The 19785-nt window shown below is 39.2% G+C and overlaps 2 protein-coding genes across 6 annotated transcripts in view; one reads left to right on the top strand and one right to left on the bottom strand.

Annotated features, from left to right (window-relative positions):
- Window positions 1–3048, top strand: part of LOC119655539 (protein 5NUC-like) — a 30605-nt gene extending 27557 nt beyond the window's left edge. For both annotated transcript variants that reach the window (XM_038061454.1, XM_038061453.1), the window contains 4 exons: window positions 1190–1446; window positions 1515–1791; window positions 2111–2417; window positions 2481–3048. In XM_038061454.1, coding sequence (XP_037917382.1) covers window positions 1190–1446; window positions 1515–1791; window positions 2111–2417; window positions 2481–2986 — 1347 coding nt within the window. In that variant the 3' untranslated portion in view covers window positions 2987–3048. The remainder of the gene's footprint in view (window positions 1–1189; window positions 1447–1514; window positions 1792–2110; window positions 2418–2480) is intronic.
- Window positions 3049–12837: 9789 nt separating this feature from the next.
- The window catches only part of LOC119655117 (histone H3.v1), a 28495-nt gene continuing 21547 nt past the window's right edge, over window positions 12838–19785 (bottom strand). The window contains exons 2-4 of one of the 4 annotated variants that reach the window (XM_038060839.1): window positions 15566–15941; window positions 15345–15497; window positions 12838–14170 (exon numbers count right to left, since the gene is read on the bottom strand). In XM_038060839.1, the coding sequence (XP_037916767.1) occupies window positions 13483–14170; window positions 15345–15497; window positions 15566–15941 (1217 nt within the window). In that variant the 3' untranslated portion in view covers window positions 12838–13482. Of the gene's footprint in view, window positions 14171–15221; window positions 15498–15565; window positions 15942–19785 lie in introns of those variants that run through there. The other 3 variants (XM_038060840.1, XR_005249880.1, XM_038060841.1) reach the window with 3 other exon arrangements.

Below are 19785 nucleotides of genomic sequence, written 5' to 3'. Positions count from 1 at the left end.
ATTTGAATTGTCCTGGTCCTGCATGGTTGATCCAAAGTGTGCATAGGCTGATACAGAAACGAACCGATCTGGTAAACATAAGCGTTTTAAATAAGTTCCATTCCTGGAGTTAAGATCAAGAGGTCTTTACGCATGTTTCCTTCGAGGGTCGTCGAGTGTATTTGAGTCGACTTAACTGCCTTTGGGAATTTTAGTTCTGGAAATAATGCAAGCGTTGTATGAAGAAGTCGATCTAATAAAATTGCTCAAAAGTCCACGTGGTACAGAGTTATTTAATGCGCATGGAATACGAGGTGTGCTCAAAAAGTGAGGGGAATTTTGATTTTTATAAAAAAATATTTATTTATTCACCAATATCATAAATATATTGTCCCTTTAAAAGTAATTCCCTCAGATATATTGCAAACGTTTTTCCAGTCCTTGAAGCATTCCTGATAAGCACTTTTTGGTATAGCCTTGAGCTCTTCCAGCGATGCAGTCTTTATCTCGTCAATCGTTGTAAATCTTCATCCTTTCATAGCTCTTCAGTTTTGAGAACAGCAAAAAGTTGCAGAGTGCTAAATCCGCATATCTGGATCGCCGTTGACCTCATTCAGCAGCTCCTGAGCAATGCTCATGCGACGGTTCTTTTGGTTAAAATTTACCAGTTTTGGGACAAACTTCGCTGTCACACGTCTCTTGCTCAAAATATCCGAAAAAGATATATGACACAAGCCGACTGATATGCCAGCATCCTCAGCAACTTCTCTTATGCTAATTCGACCATTTTCTAAACCAATTTTCTTCACAGTTTCGATGTTATCATCTGTTGTTGATTTGCTGGGGCGTCCAGAGCGAGGTTCGTCATCGACATCTTCTCGGTTATCTTGGAAGAGCTTGTACCATTTGTAAACAAGTTTTGTACTTAGAGCCGACTCACCGTATGCCACTGTTAATATCTCAAGTCTTTCAGAGCACTTGATTCTATTTTTTATACAAAATTTAATACAAATCCGTTGCTCCATTTTTTGTAATAATGGAAAATTGCCGAGCAACAACAAAGAGCGCAATTTGAAAATTCACCTTACTTTTTGAATGCACCTCGTACTTTATTTCAGCACCGTAATTTAAGATAAACACTTCCTAGTATACATATATAATCTTTCTATTTTTAAATTCGAATTTCATTTATTTATATTAATACTTTCAGAGTCTTGGCAACCATGAATTTGACGATGGAATTGAAGGTTTAGTACCATTCATCGAGAATGCAAGATTTCCCATTCTGGCAGCGAACTTAGATCTTTCCAAAACTCCCGAAATGGCCAACCTCCCTCGTTTGCAGAACTCGACTATCCTAACAGTTGCAGGGAACAGAGTAGGAATTGTCGGTTACTTGACACCTCAGACGAAAGTCTTGAATAGAAGGAATAATATCGAATATTTAACTGAAATCGAAGCTATAAAGTGAGTATGGGATTTATCTTGAATAAGAGTGTTTATATGCCTTTTATCGACATACATTTTCTTTCTAGCCGGGAAACGGAGAAGCTAAAGGCAGAAGGAATAGACATAATCATAGCACTGGGTCATTCAGGATACGATACTGATCAAGAAATTGCTCGATTTTGCCCTGATGTTGATATCGTCGTTGGAGGTCATACAAACACATTTTTGTATACAGGGACTCCTCCAGATATCGAAAAACCTCAAGGCCTGTACCCAACTGTTATAGAACAGGACAATGGCAAAAAGGTGCCTGTCGTACAAGCTTATGCATTTACGAAGTACTTGGGATATATTAAGTTAAAGGTAGGAAGCCCAAAAATATTATTGCTTTTCGTTTTTTTTTTTAATTTAAGGGGCAGACATGGGTTGTTTTATATCTCCCGCATATCGATATTTCAGAAGCCAGATATCTTTCTTCAGGGAGCTATTACACCTTCTCCAGTGCATTAACAATATAGCATAATAAAGCATAATAGCACAATAAAGAAAGGAGCGTCTGACCCCCGAAATATCGTTAGATGCAGAGTATAAAGTAAACTGCGTCTTCCCCTTGAAAAAACTTTAATCAGAAAATCGCCCAAAAAAATACAAAATGGAATTGTATTATTTTTCTTTCTTGCAGTTTGATACCAATGGTACTCTGCTAGAATGGGAGGGTAATCCAATTTTACTGGACTCATCAGTTCCACAAGATCAAGACATCTTGGATATTTTGAACATTTACCGCCCAAATGTAACGGCAGCCAAAACAGAAGTTTTAGGTAAATCAAAAGTTATCTTAGATGCCAGTAGGCATGCTTGCCGAAAGGATGAATGCAACCTTGGGAACATGGTGGCAGACTCCATGATATACGCCCGTATCAAAGAGCTAGAACCAACTTCGTATAAATTTTGGACCGACGCTGCTATTGCATTTGTGCAAGCGGGTGGTGAGTTCTGAAATTAACTTAGTCATGATGAAAAACTAATTTTATTAATACTTTTCCCCATAGCACTGCGGTCCTCAATTGAACGCAAGCCAAACTCAACAATTACACGGAATGATATTCTTTCCGTGCTGCCATTTGGAAACGCATTGTATGTTGTGAAAGTTCCAGGGCACGTTATACGCACAACCTTAGAATACTCAGCCACAAAGTATGATTTGATGGAATCGAATGGAGGCTATCTGCAGATGGCTGGAGTTCGTGTTGTTTACGATATGACTAAACCACTCGGAGAGCGAGTTATTAGTGTAGAGGCTCTTTGCGCGGAATGCCTAATCCCAGAATATCGTAATCTAGATGATAGGAAAACATACAAAATAATCATTTCTTCATTTTTATTGATGGGGGGAGATGGTCATTCAATTGTGGATAAAGAAAATCCTTTGCACGAAGCTATCGATATGGGTATCACAGATACAGATGCTGCAGCGCAGTATATTAGAGCAAAAGAACCTGTAAGTCCCGCTGTAGAGGGTCGGATTACAATACACTGTGGAGATAGATGTTTTTGAAATTTACTTAAAGCTAGAATAGATTAATTAAAAAACACATGAAAATCTGTACATAGAGAAAAGCGTTTTTCAATTTGTAGTACATTTAGTTCCAGATAAATGAATGTAAAAATCAGAGCAAAAAGTCGTCCAAGTAAAAAAAGAGAGAAGGAGGAGGTCTTATTGTCACATTATTTCGAACCACAGTTCATCAGAATAAACGCGCATATACATATGTATACCACCTAGCTGAACCCAGCAGACGATGTTTTGCTTAAGTACATTCGCAAAAGCTGTGGATTCTCTACTTGTACTGGAAGAAGTATACCAATCAGGTGATACACTTGCCCTTACATTTTGTCCCGTCGTACTCGAACAGTCAGAACAGACCCGAGTCTGCAATTGGACTCATCCGAGGTTTCGCTTGCCATGAAGCTAACCGGAGGTTATTTAGTACCATCGGAACCGCGATTGCGTCGGAAGTGTTATGTCTCAGAAGAATTCTTGGGGATGTACTCTCGGCCCGATTATTTGTGGTTGACCCCGTTAGTTGTGGCAGAGGTATCAGATAGGCCTCTCATGCACTCAGTGTAAACCAGTACCATCAGTGTGCCGGCGGGACTCTGATGTGGTCTCCACATTAATTCGTGTTCGAAGAGGATCTTGGGATTATGCCTTAACTTTTGTCGCAGATTGCATATTATTGAATGCATTCGGGCGAATTGATCGTGACAGAGGGAAATGATTTGCAGCATCCGTATGTTGCTGCAACATAAACTCTCGAAGTTCAAGGCGAGCGTAGTGGGCATCGGGATTGGTTCGTGGGTGGACAGCTAAAAAGTGTGCGGATTCTGGCAGAATAGATTATTCGTTTCTGTAAAAATTTAGGAATACGCCTGCTTGGTGCCGAGTGTTTCCTATTTCGTTCGAGAATGAGTCGTCAGGTTATAAAAGTTCTTTTTATATGGTCCGCGGTCCACCTTCGAGGATATAGAATAATCCTTTCCGGCTACAAAGGGCGAAAAAGAGCAGAAGGATTGTGAGAATGGCGAGGAGACTTCCAAAGAGAAAGGAGTTGGTGTTTTTGTAAGCAAAATCAACCCTAAATCAGTGCAGCAAATCTGGGGAAAGAAAAAGTGATAGTGGAGAGCTGACAAATGGCGGAATTAACCATCGAGGACTGAGGTCATGGAAGCGAGGCAGGAAAGTTGGGGAATTTTAATTAATTTTTAATAGCCATCGGTGGATAGTTTTCGATTATGTGACGATGTGCGATCGTTTCTATTTTATATTTATGAATATACATATGTTTTAAAACGTCATTAATTAAGTTTTAGGAAGTTCGTACATGGGCGTGAGGCGAAAAGCGAAAAAAAACATAGTCTGCCAGGAGGACAAAACATTTGTCGAGCTTGCTTTGTCTCTGCAGCTATATGGAAATTTCCTCAGTTTCTCGCTGGAAAAATTTTGCGCTTGCCGAATGACATTCCGACTGTGGGGAAAATAGTTAAAATAGTTTCACTATAGTGATTTGTGGGGGAGCTTTAGTTTCGTGAAGCTCCAGGGACACTTTCTCCATTGAGTGTGCAGCATACGGAGAATATCACTTTTGTAGCTTCAGAGAATTTATGGTCGGAGTGCATGCGGGCATTTTTTCGTTCATGTGTACGGCGCTGGGAAAACTCCGGGAAGAAAACAAGGAAGAGAAAAACTTTATTTTTTACCTACGACCTTACCTTGCTTGTTTTACTTGGAAAAATGAAATATGAATGGAGGGTGCAAAATTATTTTTCAAAGAAGGTGGCCATGTCGTGTATCAAATAAAAGGGCTCAATTTGTACTGTTCGAAACTGGTCCCATATTTGATCTCGGGTGAATTGTAGGGGAGTGAAGGCTCAAAAAGTGTAACAGGTATCGTTCTCAGAACCCAACCAGCCGAAAAATTTGAAAAAATCACAGTGGTGCATCTAAACGAAATCTAGCCCTCAAAATATATTCCGTTCCAATATCTGCACAAATAAAGTTAATAATAGTATATTAGCATATTTTGGAGATTTAGCCGGAGACCCCCCTTAAGCTCAGGCACTTGCATAAGGGGTAACATAAGGCATCACTTTGGGAAGTTTGAAGGATATCCAAATATTATTAAAAAAGTTATAGAAGGTGAAACTTTTACATTTGGATTGATCACGTTCACAAAGTAAATCGAAAATAGGTCCACGATTAATTTATATATATGCATATAGAATACAATATTCGGTAATCGTCTGTAATATGTACGTATTTCTTGTAGTTTGCGAAAAATCTGAAAGAAAATTTTGGGTTTTTGGCCATAGACGAATGGAAAAATGTGCGTAGAAGGTTTCCCACATCAGATGAACACAAAATCTTTATACCCAAAGCGCCTGCTTCCAGTATTCCGACTTGTTTTTTTTTTATTTCATTATTTGCTTACAGTATATCCATTTTATTTTACGATTTTGGCTTGTATTGAATTTAGTTATTTTTAATAATTCTTATTTTTTCGCCCGGTTTTCTGTTTGGTTTTTTTGGTTCCTACTTTATTTTATATTTCTTTTAATTCGACTGCTGTTTATGGGTTCAAAATATAGATCATACGATGAATTCTAATTAAATCCTTTTTAATTTGGGACTTCTTCCTTTTTCTCCTCCATCTTGACCCCGCAAAACCTTTACTTGGGGACTCGTCGAAATAATGGCCTGAGAATGTCAACGATAGGGGAGACCGTGTGATCTGTCGTAGATGAGTGGCCTGTCTAGTCATTTTCACGCATTAAAATATTATGTATATATACTTATATTGCTGAAGCTATCAAGGAGTACTACTTCTTTGAAGAACATGGGGAACTATAAAGCACTGAATACTTTGAAGCATCGGGTTGATAGGAAACTCCGAAGGCTTTGCTTCATATTATCTACAGGTGATTCAAACGAGCACATACTCTGTCATCGCTCGTTCCTAAAGCTCGGTTTTGTGACACTATGATTGGACATTAGGTTCAAGAATGTTGTTACGACCGAAATAATGCAAAACCACCTCAAACAGGCTAGTCTCAAACCTGGAGTATCTGATAAACCATCTAGGGGTTGATAGTTTAGTTAAATATTCAAAGGAAATTTTTCGAATTACATGTGGAAAAGGGTGTTTCAGTAGTGCTTTGGGTTTAATGGGTACAGATATTTATATATTATTATAAAAATATTTTATATTTTAATTATACAATACTGTGCATTGATGGATCATTTCGACATTGTGGAAAATGAGTCTTTTTAGAATAATTTAATGAAAATTATACAGTATATTGACTAAATTTGTGATTGGAAGGCCATCAGAGTTAGTCGGAGTCGATTTAAATGCAAGTGCTATCCCAAAAACCTAAAAATTTGAAGGACCGTCCGCAAATATTAAAGTTCCAACTGAAGTGCCCCGTCGACACGCACCGGCACGCATCTGCGCTAGCCAGATTGGCGAATATGGAGGGTCCTTTTCAACACTTCAATCCCTCACGTGTCATTATACAAAACTTTACTACACCTTGAATCAGTGCGTGTGTCCGCGCTGGAATGTGAAACACAAAACACAGAGGATATTGAGCGTTCCTAGCGGTAGAAATGCTCTAGCTAATGCTGAAAAATAACGGCTTGACCGTATGGGTACAGCCGTAAAACTTCGGACTCGAGTGCCGCGATCGAGAGAGAAGATCCGCGGTAAATGTGATCTTCATTTGATGCCTCTTCTGCCTCATATATTTATGAGGTGGCGGCTTTGGGATTCCCATCTTACCTTGGAATCCTGAGGCCATAATATTCGAGGATATCCCTTCCAGTATTCCAGTATTGGCATTTGCATTTGCATGTATATGATTTCTCCTTAGTCCGAAGCGAATGTTAGAAATGCATTTATGTAATTATATAAAACAGTGTATGATGTGGAAACAATAGAAAAGGTAGTGATCATTTTTGGGATATTTGTAAAGTTATTTGCTATCATTAGAAACATTTAAATGAATTTTAGAGTTACAGGAAGTTTAAAATCAAAAGAAAAATAAAGGTGATAGTAATTTACTAATAAATGTAGGGATCGAAAGTGGGAAATTGAAAGGAATGTATTGGAGGTGTTGAAAAACATAAAGTGAGAAAAGGTATTGTTATTACGAAGATAATTTCACCCATCAAACTATTATGCACATATATTGCTGAAACTATCAAGGAGTCAAAATTTCTCGAAAGTCAAGGATCAACGTTTATATCCAATTCAATGAGGCTTAATCTTTCATCCCGTAGATAAAATAGTATATGTTTTGGAAAATGTAGTATATCAAAGAGTCCAAGTTATAAATATCGCCCGGAAAGACCCCGGGTGATTAGTTGGGACCAGAATACCTTATTTGGAGAATTCTGGGATGCAATCAAATGTTTTATCGGATTTATTTATTATAATCTGTAAGAGATCGGGGACGGATTTAATTGGTGAGAATCCCATGCTTTAGCAAATCTGAGCTAGAGTCTGGAGGCTTTCGTTTCTTTCAATGAAAAAAAGCCCGGGGGAAATATGGACATGGTTGTTAACCTTTGCAGATTTCCCATTCATTATTTATCAGTTCCAAAAACCTTTACCAGTACGAACGCTTGAATGGCTAAGGTCTACTTTAACAACGAAATTCAGCAAAATCTAAAAGAGGGCTAGGATGAACAGAGTGCATGTAAACGGGGGTGGTATGAGCTCTTCATCAATACTATATATGTATAGGGTAAAAAAGTGAAAATCGAATTAAGCAATAGCTGAAATCTACTGTTCCTTGTTCAAAATATAAAATTTAAATATTATAAACGTTAACGGTTTTCCCTCTCAACAAGGAAGGCAATGACAATTATTCAACAATTGGAAGTGAAAATAATTACATTTCACATAAAGGAAAGATACTTTCAAGAAGCCAGGAGGGTAAAACTTTGCCGCGTAGGACCACACATACCTGTATTGTCAAAATCTTGTGGAAGGCAGCTATTTGCAAAACCTAAATCCTAAAAAGAGCGCGAAAGTGTGAATCTTCTGTAGTAATCGATCGAAAACACTCTAGAAACCCCAATTTACAAGTCCAAATAGACGAGGTGGGGATGACCATAAATTACGAACGTTATTACTTATGTTCCAATCTTAGCATCAAATTTCCTGTCAATTGGCACGTTTTATAAGGATAAAGCAGAACAAGAACACTGCTGTAATTGTGTTGACATCTGGAAATCCGATAAGCAAGTGTTTCAAGAAGTGCTGTAGCAGGATACGATACTGACTGAAAACAGAGTGGAAAACGTGTCACAGATTCTTGAAAAGATGTACAGAGCATATGACACTTCCATGGTGGAACCCAAAAGCGGATGTCCAGTTTTTGGTGGAAATCAGAAATTGAAAAATGTCGCAAAGTCTGCCTTATAGCCAAATACGCAGCCAACGTGGCAGGATTGGCTGGTGCCAAGGTAGATATCTTTAAAGCCAACTGCGAAGAGGATTAAGCAAAATATAGCCCGAAGCTCAGAGGACTTCCAAAATAAAACTCTGTTAGTGGCCATCAAGAGAGTATCGTATTTATCCTTTCAAATGCTTACCGCGTGCACAGCACACGCAACAGAAACTAGTACCAATTCCAAAGCCACATAAAGGTCTGAGCGAATAGTCCTTATAGGCTTATATAATATGTCTATTAAAAGGCATCAGCAAATTATTTGAATGAGTCATCTTTAATAATCTTACACCGATCGCATAAAAGGAGGGTGGTCTTCCAGATAGTACTATTATTGGTAGTAAAAATTGCGAAGACAGCATTGGAGGTCAATAGATGTTGCGCAATGATAATTCTCGATGTGAGGTATGCCTTTAATTCTGTGGATAAAAGTTATTGAAGCTTTAGTCGAAGTAAACACTTTGTAATATCCTTCTAATGTGTAATGGTATTTTCACAAAACGGGGAGCGTGATCGTCATTAGTTTTGCCGATGACATTGGGGTGACTATTGTGACTATCGAACACAGAAACGAGATTTTCACAATCGAGGCAATTTGGAAAATTGGATCATCACTTGAAACTGTTGGGATTGCGTTCGTGGAGCATAAAAAGGATGAAGTTCTAATCACCAAACAAAATAAGGAAACCGTCATATTGACGAGCAAACCATATATTCAGAACCACCATTCAAACACTTCGGAACAATGACTGACAGAAACTAAACTTTAGGACACATCTTCGAAATTTTCCAACAGAATAGCCTGGACTGACAACATTACTTGCGAGGATGCTGTTAAATGTAGTCCTGGTGGCGGATAGGGGCATATCTATTGATGCGTAAATACGTGTTCATGCATTTTCTTTTCAGACTGTGCATGGGCTAGTGTTGGCTCATTTCTGGTGCGAGGATCAAAATGATACCTAGAAGTAAAACTACAACGGAAGATGAGAGAAGGAAGAAACTTATGGTGCTGGGGCTCGGAAACGTTCAGGCGGCTTCCCGGTCGGCGATATCCGTCGATGGCAACGGTGGACAATTTGGTTTCCATGCCATCATATGCTACCAGCGTTTTAAATTCGGAGAAAGAAATGTTCAAACGTAGCTTCATCTTACCGAGAACATCAGATTGCTGGACTACAAGAAGGACAGCAGGCCGTGCTCCAGTACCAACAAAAGGATCCATTCAGAAGGAGCTCGTCAAGTCTAAGATCTCCATCCCTGCCAACGACCGTAAAAGAAAGAGTACAAGAAAAGTCTACACAATTTAATGGTCAAGAAGCGTATAAAGGGGAAAATTCCGTCGGAGCTCCAGAAGAATAGAGCCCTGATCAGCAGGAAGCACCTTTCACCCAGTTTGGTGCAGAAATGGTTTAGCTGTCTCATTTTATCAAGGACAAACACAATGCATCGAGCTATAAAGAATATGGTAAGCGCTATCAGAGTCTTCTATAATAGATCGCAGGACGACGAAAGAATTTCCAAGTAAAAGCCGAAATCTGCTGTTCCAACATTGTGACAAGCCAATCAATTGACACCTAACGATATTGTCATTGAAATGCGGTCGTACGGGAAAAGGAAGTGGACTTCTGTTGAATAAAATGCCCCCAAAGGGGAATGACGGCATATTGGCAGTCCTGAAAAGCGGAACCAGAATTTCTGAAGGGGGAAAAACATGGCCAAAACGCGAACGTCGGCTAGTGGGGATTATTCCTCCAGCGAGAGAGGGGCACTGAAAACTTCGAGCGTCTTTTGAATGTGACGGGGATTCTAGCAGTTACCAAAGAGGAGTTACTGAAGATCTGTGATAGAATAGGTAACAATAAAGCCCCGGGCCTGGACGGGTACCTACTAAGGTCCTTAAGATTGTCGTGAAATCCAGATCGGATATGTTGGCTGAATCATTCATAGCGTGTATGTCTGAGGGGATATTTCATACAGTATGGGAGCGGTAGAAGTTGGTACTGCCTAAGTCTGAACTTCCGGGTGAAGAGATACATATGTCTTCTGGGCACTGTGGGGAACATGCTAGAGCGGGTGATATACAATAGATTGCTACCGGTTATCGCGAGCCAAAAAGGAATTTCTGATCGACAGTATGTGCTCCGTAAAGCCAGATTAATCATTAATGCCATTAAATTGGTTACTGGCTTAGCCGGAGACGCAATTCATGGAAAGGACAGTTCTAGTAAATATTCCATGGTGGTGAACCTACTATGGAAATGCCTGGCAAAGACTAGTATTCCCGAATATCTTGCTGTTGTAACCGATAGCTATTTACAAGAAAGGACGCTCTGGTATGACACCGGCAACGGACCCCAGGAATACGCTGCCTCCGAGGGTGCTAGCCAGGGCTCCGTACTTGGCCAACAGCTGTGGAACATTATGTGCAACGAAGTGCTTAATTTTCCCGCGAAAGTCAAGGAGGTGGGTTATGTCGACGATATAGCACTGGTTGTAGTTATAAAGCTGAGATGCTAAGTTATACTCAGGCAAAGTAATCAATGCTATTCAGAGTTGGCTAGAGAGTTCACCAAGCGCCGTTTAGGAAATTATGCCCGCATTCAAATTGGGGATTATATCATCACAGCCGACTAGCAAGGAATGATGATTGACACGAAGTTGAGTTAAATGCAACACGTGCAATATGCTTGCATATATACCATGCAAGATCATGGTGGAAAAAGTATTGCAGATTTCATAAAACGCTCATAAACAGAGTGCGGTCTACAGAAGCATAGCCCTAAGCGTGCGCTCACCTGCAACACTGTCTCAGGCGATGCATTACTTGTCATCCCGGGAATGGTGTCGATTGACGTATTCGAAGATTAAATGAGGAACATATACAATACGAGGCTTATCTCTCCTTAATGGCAGACGAAAAGCACCGAAATGGAGAGATCTGTAAATAGATGGTAAGAGCGTTGGGAACACTTGAGAAAAGGTTGGTAGACACTCAGGCTCATCCCTGTCATCAAGGCGCGGTTGGAGAGAAGGTTCGGTGAGTTTGATTATAATCTTACCCAGTTTCTTACGCATGGAGGATTAAACTAGATACCTCATGCACCGTCCAAACTGCGCGCGTTTCTTCTTCTATCTAAGACTTGCCGAGAGGTTCTGGTACCAGAAATTTGGTACAGAGAATACTAGCACAGGACGATTGGGATGCGATCGACTCCATAATTGCATCTATCCAGAGCACATTACGAAAGGCAAAGGGGACGAGAAAAGCGGGGTTACGTAGGGAAGAAGGGGGACCAATATTGATGATGTAATACTTTATGGTAGTTTCACGGGATTTGAAGGGAGTCGGGGGTCATAATATTGGGTAAAACTTCCGCACGATGTCGTGTCCAGGCCGGTCTCTTTAACAGATTTTTACTTCCCCAAAAAAAACGTGACATAGCTTGCATGACGCAACACATGCAATCGGCGAGTTCCATATCTATTATCAGCAATTAATGCGGACTGAATCAATTCAAAAATGTAAAAAAACATGGAAACGGTTCAGCAAAAGGACGCTAGACCTACAGAATTATGCCAGAAGTTCAAAGTAGATTAAACGACGAAGTAGAGAAGTTAGCTATGACGTAATGACATTTTTTAGTAGATACGGAATGGATGGCGCATACCTTAATCGCTTCAGGCAGGACGACTCCCTACCTTGCCCGATATGCCAGATGATTGCGTAGAATGCGGAACATATTGTTTTTTAAATGCCAGAGATTTTTGGGAGGTGGGAAGTGTCGCTACTGGCTGATATCATCCGATAATATCGTGGAGCACATATCATCTACTTCAGCTTCAGAAATGACTGTAGGAGTGATGGAAAAATTTATAAAGGTGATTCACAGTGCTCTGGAACAAGAGGAGCTTCGAAAAAAGATAATGAATAACAATACGTACCGCACCCAGTTGGGATCCACTCCCACGTAAAACCATAATAGGAGTCCCGCGGGATAAGCGAGGGAGAAAGAGGTGTTTGAGCAAGTAACAATCTCATACACCCGTATGGGGGGAGTTAGCGATAGATTTCCATCGTTTCTTTCCACATGTGATCCGATTTTGCGATTTTACGTTGGGTGGTATTTGCAGGACAATCAAGGTTGTGTTAAGAAGGTAAGTGCCAAATTACATACCCAACCCCTGACAACAAAATATAGATGTAGGCTATCTGGTGCCAAAGAACGGAACCATTCCCATAGTGAGTGTAGAGTGGACACTGATTTTCAGAACAATTTATCACTCAGATCCTGGAGGGTATCAATGGCTACGGTGGTAAGGGAGTGCAAGTTACGCTAGAAACATTTCGAAGCGTTTTATTCTTCCAAATAATATGAAAGGAAACAACTGTTTATATTTATAATAAATCGACAAATGTTGTCCGGTTTTTATTATTAATTATTATAAAAGTTTCTATGCATAATATTATAATTTGTGCTTTTTTTCTTGTTTTTCTTTTTACATCAGAGTAAAATGATAGATTTCACGTTGGTTTGAAATAGCGTGGTTGAACACAAAACTAAAATCTTGCAAAATATTTTGGAATTGTGAAAAGTTACTCTTAATTTTCCTGTAGTGTTTTAATAGTTAATCCTATTTGCTTAAATTTGCTGACGCCCTTCCCTACGTTCGGAAAGCCACCAAACGTGTATTGCATTAAAGTGAAAATTTCATTATAAGCCGTTATGAAAACCCAAGCGCAAAGATTTGTTATGGATGACATGGTGCAAGGTGCAATGTTGCAATGACTTGCGAATAAGATGACAATGAGACCAATGATGGGGTTAGTAGCTCGACAGAGAAACGTACATTGCCGAAATGAATTATATTAAAATGGGTGCTAGGAATGCGAACTTTTGCTCAAGCAGGGTTCTGATTCCTAGAACTCATTTATAGTGAATATACATTCCTCCGTCCAAGCGTGCTGAGTAATGACGGATTATATGACGGGTGAACTCTAGTTGAAAAATTTATTCGCGATAGAGGATGACTTGTCTAGAATAAGGCTCGATTAGCTTCCGCGGATGTTTCTTTGAGCTTCCTGGATTCATCGCTTCCACTACTAACTATTGATGATTTTTCGCCAAGGACTCGCATTGTGTTTGAGTAGTCTGAATCGATTTGAGGACCCTTCTTGTCATTTGGCCGGAGAGTTTTGATCAAGTCGGAAAGTGAGAGGAAGCTTTGGTGTCCCAAATCGCCGTCGTTGTTTTCACCGCTGCCTAGTTTTTCAATTTGTTCAGAGATCTGCTTTAATCGTTGTTCGACTGATGGTTGATCTTCAGCAGCCTTGGCTTTTACAGCTGGTCCCTCTGGAGATTCGTCGATTGTTTGAACCACTTCAACTTCTTTGTCGTTTTCTGCATGAAGGCTGCGGGCTTCTTCCTCCTCTTCAGATTCGACTACTTCCTCCTCTTGTTCATGCTCTTCAACCGGCTCTTCATCTGATACGGGGACTTCTTCTTCATCCTTGGCGGCTTGTTCTTCTTCAGGTTGGTCTTCGTTGTTGCTGGCTTCATCCAATGCATTTGCTGTTTCTACGGAAGCGGATTTTGCCAAAGGAGCATCTTCAACGTTGTTGCGTCTGGCGAGCACGGAAGCTAGAGTACTTGAAAGGATATCTGGAAGGGGTGTGGTGGTGTAGGGGATTGGTTGACGGGCTGTTGTTGATGTGATTGGACGTCTGGAAATAATACAGTTATGATTAAATGTCGAATAAGACGTGATTATTCTTCAATTTTATTCTGAATTTTGCTGCCAATTTGAACAATGATTAATTGTTGGTTAATAGGTTAGAATAGAACCATTGATGGGGCAACAGAACGAGGCGCCAAAATTCAGACGATGAAGGGAAAATAAAAGCTAACCCCAAACTACTACTATGAAATCGACAAATTCAAATCTTATTTCCATTATAAATATAATTCTGAAGTAAAATTCTTATACATTTGAGGTTAACTTTACAGAGAGATAAAAAATAAAGTTAATTGCTTGTGGATTGAAATATTTTTAATTTTTATATGACCTCATATACTGATGAAAATATAATTTAGTTTTGAATTTCTGAAAGTTATAAAAGAGCAATACAAGTATTGTTTAATTATCAACTCAAGAAGTCATCTTTTTGGTGTTTCGGGATACTATCCCACTCGCAAGAATGTTAAACCTGACTATCTTCACCTAAAGAATTTTTCTTTTCTGCCGTATGAAGACGGACTTAGATATTCTTAAATTTATTCTTGATAAACTTTTGAACTGGGAGATTTAGAAGGAAGTACATTGGATGTTGCAAAATCCATTATATGATTGCCGTTGCTATGGATCTCGCCATCTGTATAAGGCCACATCTACACGGCATCGCAAAATGCATTGCGTTGGCGAAATTAAGTTAATAATAAACAGAGGCAATTTGAGATGTTTCGGGGAGTCGAAAATAAACTCCAATAAAGCGTTAACGTCCGGGCATCCATCAATCAATAATATTTGCTTATTTTGTTAGTTTTTCCCAAAATATGAACCATTTGTTAGAAATAACGACTATCATGCATCTCCTATCTCCAAAGTAGCATTTCCACGATATCGGAAAGTAAATTTTTACAATATTCAAATCCACTGCAATATGTGTATTATTAGATGGGGGTGATCAGTTAAAAAATGCAAAGTGTAGTGAGTAAGAAAAGCAAGGATGAAATAGTTGATTTTATAGTATTCTAGTTGTTTGGGGTCAAGCTCACCTATTTATTTAACTAAAACACTTTTTTGGATGTATTTTCATTTGTTTGTTTGTATTTATTTGCTTAGATATGGCGGGCAGTTTTACATAGTAGATGTTGATTGTCCACACACATTGTCCTTACCCCTGCGCCGATGAGACTGGAATGCTTCCGTAATTGTAATAGTAACATCTGGTTTGTTCGCAAATGAAGTCTTTCACAACGGAGCAATCTTCTGGAACCCATCGTAGATTTGGTCCACGCATCATGACACAGTTCTTGGTAAGGGCGATGCTACTGCAATTTCAAAGAATGTTCATATGTTAATATTGCAGAAATAAGACAAATTTTTTGCTTCAACTTACCTGTCGCGAGCAGTTCTTTGTGGGGTTGTGTTGCTGTTGTGATCAACAGGATCCAAAAGACCAGCCTTGGCGGAGTCTTCGGCATTTTCGAAGAAATCAAATGTGGCATTGAAAGGTAATCCGGTGCTCATCCAAATAAACATTCCCGTTCCAAGTCGATTTCCTGATGTCCAGAAGTCATATTTACTATAGCCTGCATTCTGCAGGTATGTGGACATAGACTCGACTTTTTCTTTTGTTTCGAATGATGCCAACTGCAATCCTAGTGATCTACAATATTGGTATGCGAGGAAATAATTCAATTCAGGCGAGTAAGGGTTCATCCGGCTGATGAAGTATTGGACGCCATCCAGTTGAATGGTCGTTATACGTTGAGCTGAAAAAAAATTAATAATGAGTGTTAAAATATTTGTTCTAATTTTGTTTGATTTGTTTTTACGGTGTTTAAGCAAAATTGTATCAGCGTAAATATGATCACATTTGGAAGAAACTTCTTTTCCCCAGCTAATCGAAATATAATACAAGAATATCATGCGTGATGTTACACGTAATTAGCAGAGAGTAAATTATCTACGCAAACAAAGTAGAAGTGGAGTTATCTATACAATAATGTAGAGATAATTTTTCATAAGAAATGCTCCCGAAAGTCAATGGGAACAGAACCATCTATCGCTATCTCAACATTCGGAACGTACATTCGATGTCATACTATCTCCAAAGATACGCTTTTTATCGCAACTTTCAACCCCCAGAATATTAAAATATAATTCCTCCATTCCTATACCACCATATCTTCACCCGCACCGACGAATACCCTGTGATAAAAAGGACAGGGCATTTTTGATTCTATGGATGGCAAAGTTTTAGCGCCAATACGTCATCAGTATCGAAAACTCTGGCCATTCTCGCCAAATACTGACGAAAACGTTAAAAAGGTGAAAGAAATGGTGCTCGAAAATCGTCATACCAGCCAAAAAAAAATTACTAGTTAACTCCTTACCCCACACCGTTGTGGAAATTTTGCGTATGAAACGTGCCGCATCCCAGCTCGTCCCAGCGGTCCTGAATCTTGTACAAAAAAATATCGAAAGACGGTTGCCGATGACATGATATCTGAAGCGATTTATGAGTCGCATAACTACTAGTGATGAGACGTGGGTCTACAATTTTGACATGAAGAAAGGTCAACAACCGTTTGAGTGTTGCTAAAAACCGTATGTGATGAGAGAGCTAAAAAAATGCCATCCTTTTGGTGGACTAGCAGTGCATAGACGAGTGGGTGAAATGAAAATTGATTTGTTTTCCTTTGATTCATAAATTGCCGATAATTTTGGATCACCTCCTGGTACACATTCAACTCGAGCTCGATAGTCCTATTATCCCTAGATTCACTCCTGTCACTGTGACTTCATCGAAATATTAAGAATGGTTTAAAATAAGACCAAATTTGATTTGATTTGATCACATGAAATGAAAAGTCAATCAGACGTAGTGTAAAGTTCCAAAAGGCGCAGTTTGACCAGACGTCGACGGTACGATTCATTTCATATCTAGCCAAATTGTGGAAAATATCGTACCGTGTGGATAACAATCATTTTCGTGGAGTCAAACAATCTTCGGTTATTCATAGTTATTTACATTAATTTGGATGAGTTCCTCTTGCAGCCTTGGGTCTAGTAGCCTTTCTAAGATCGTAGTTAGTTTACAAATATCTCTCCCAAGATATCTCTCCCCTCTCACCAGTGAAAGAAAAATCACATTTTAAAAGAAGAGAATGTCTGGATACCCTAACCTCCTTAAAAAGTAACCAGGTGGCACTCATAGCGATCACTTTTCATGCATCTTAAATGTTCTGGTTGATCACATCAAGAAAAGAATCTGGTAGAAGCTTGTTGGGAGGCACGAAAAGTATGGAGAACTGGAGGAAAATTAGTATCTCAAATGTTACCTTGGAAATCTAACATCTGTCTCGAACCAGGAAGTATTCCATTTAGATATGAGCACTTCTCATATTGAAATTCCCAAAAAAGTGCAGTTTAATATATTAAAAATAATTACGCCCGCAGAATGGGTTAGCAAATACTCCAGTAAGTTATTCAGCGGAACATGAAAATTTTATTTATAAAAGACGACATATTCTCTAAAACTACATCCGAATTACTTGGTCAGGAACCTTGCACAAGACATCACTATATGTCGACCCTGTTTGAACAGAATATGTCCAAGTGATTACCAGGGTTGATAATCAACCTCGAGGACTGAGGGAGGAACTAGCGTTTCCACGCCTCTATTTTAACCAGGCTCGGGAATGTGGGAGGTGGTATTTTCAACACTTCAATCCCCCTCATGCCATTAGCAAGATGTTCATGTATCCTTGATTCCGTGCGTTGGAACGGCACCACCATAAAACCCGAGAGGGAAAATCTGCGATAAACACTGTTTCCTCAATAGACATTTCCAGTGCCACATATCTTGAGGAGGCGTCTCTCCCCTGTTTTGGCATCCTTAACTATAATGTCCTATTGGTCTATAAATCTTTTTGACTAAAGACAAAGCGTCTGCAGCTGTTTCCAAATTCGCCAATTACCAAAAACGGCAATTGAAGCATGTTACAGATTTTGTTTATTTTTAATATCTGATCCTGGTGTGGTACTGGTACCCAAATAGGAAGTTCTTACACCTAATGTGATACTGTCAGTTTTAAATAGGCACTCGCGATTATGAAGATGAGGATGTTGCTATGGATTAGTGGCATACTTAGCATGTCTGAAATGAGAGATCGATGTTTCGACTTTCAGATCAACGTTACGACCAAGAGAAGTGACAAGCACTATCTAAACGATCCGACCTCTCTGGTCGAGTTGCAATAACTGAGTTGGTTGGGTGACACCTCGCCAAACTCCTTTACCTGTGTCAGAATCTTATTGGCCTTGGATGTCTTTACACCTTGCACAATGTCACAATGGTCGCGAAATTGAAGGGCAGAATCATTTAAAATGAAGTTTTAAAAAATTAAATGGATTTTCACTTGACTTTTTTCCTTTGAAATCTAGAACTCAACTTAGCGGATCTATCCACCCACCTAGCCTGCCCAGTCAGGACCAAGCTAACCAAACAAAGCATTAACGAAACAGACAGGGAGTAGGTCTTTAGACCCAACACAAAAACTTAGGAAATCTAGTCATGATATCCCACCAGAAAATCTCCCAACTAAGTGCTGAACACTAAAGAAGGGAACAGAAGGTAAGGTTTACAAAACCATGAGAGAAAGATAGTAAGAAGGGCAATCTATAACTATGCTTGACTATATGGTTTGAACAGTTTCGAAACGGTGTGGACAGTATATTTTAATACGTTTTGGTGCGGTGAGCTACTATTAGATGTAAGAAATTGGATGACGCGATCAATAGGTAGACGAGGACAGTTGCAGGCAAATATTGAAGGAAGTCAAGGCATAAAATGGTCTGTCCCGACTCGAAGAAGAAGGAGGATTTTATGTGATGTGAAGGCTCCGAGTTCGAATCGCAAGCTATCGATGTCCCATATTCAAAAAACTTCCTTAAAGGACATGCCGAGGAGTATTTTTGGTTGCTATTGATAAGTTTTTTTGAAAAATGTAAAGTATTTATTAACCAGACGAGTTCATATTCAACCCACGATATCTCCGCCCCCTCCCTTATGAACATATGTTTACTTTCGAATGTTACCCTGCGAACTCGTTAGGCAAAATCGACTATCCATGTTATATGAATAGCATAATTAAGAACACATTATTTCCGTTTAGGGTGCTGCTGCATTATCTGGTGATATAAAATGTCCTAAATTTCTCCAAACACACATTGTAATAACTGGCATAAGTACATATATCCATAACTAGGCAGAACGAAACATTAACAGTAAGAGAAAAAGTTGTCGCCAATAAAACTTTTTGAATACATTACTCAGAAAATGAGCCATTCAACCTACAATCCATGATTTATGCTTTGCATTTTTTCAGAAATTTCCAAGGCGACTAAAAGTATCCTTTATAGCCATATATTTCACATATGCACACCCAATCATTCATCGACCACAAAAGTCCATCCAACCAAATATGGTAATCATTATGTTAAAACTCTTCTACGTGACCTTGATGAGTATTCAACCATCTGCCCTTAAATTCCTAACATGGCCATATAAATACATTTTTTGTTTCTTTATATTCCACTCAAAATCAAGAT

Source organism: Hermetia illucens, chromosome 4 (assembly GCF_905115235.1).
Source record: "Hermetia illucens chromosome 4, iHerIll2.2.curated.20191125, whole genome shotgun sequence".
Taxonomy (NCBI): domain Eukaryota; kingdom Metazoa; phylum Arthropoda; class Insecta; order Diptera; family Stratiomyidae; genus Hermetia; species Hermetia illucens.
This window is presented reverse-complemented; position numbering and strand designations above follow the sequence as displayed.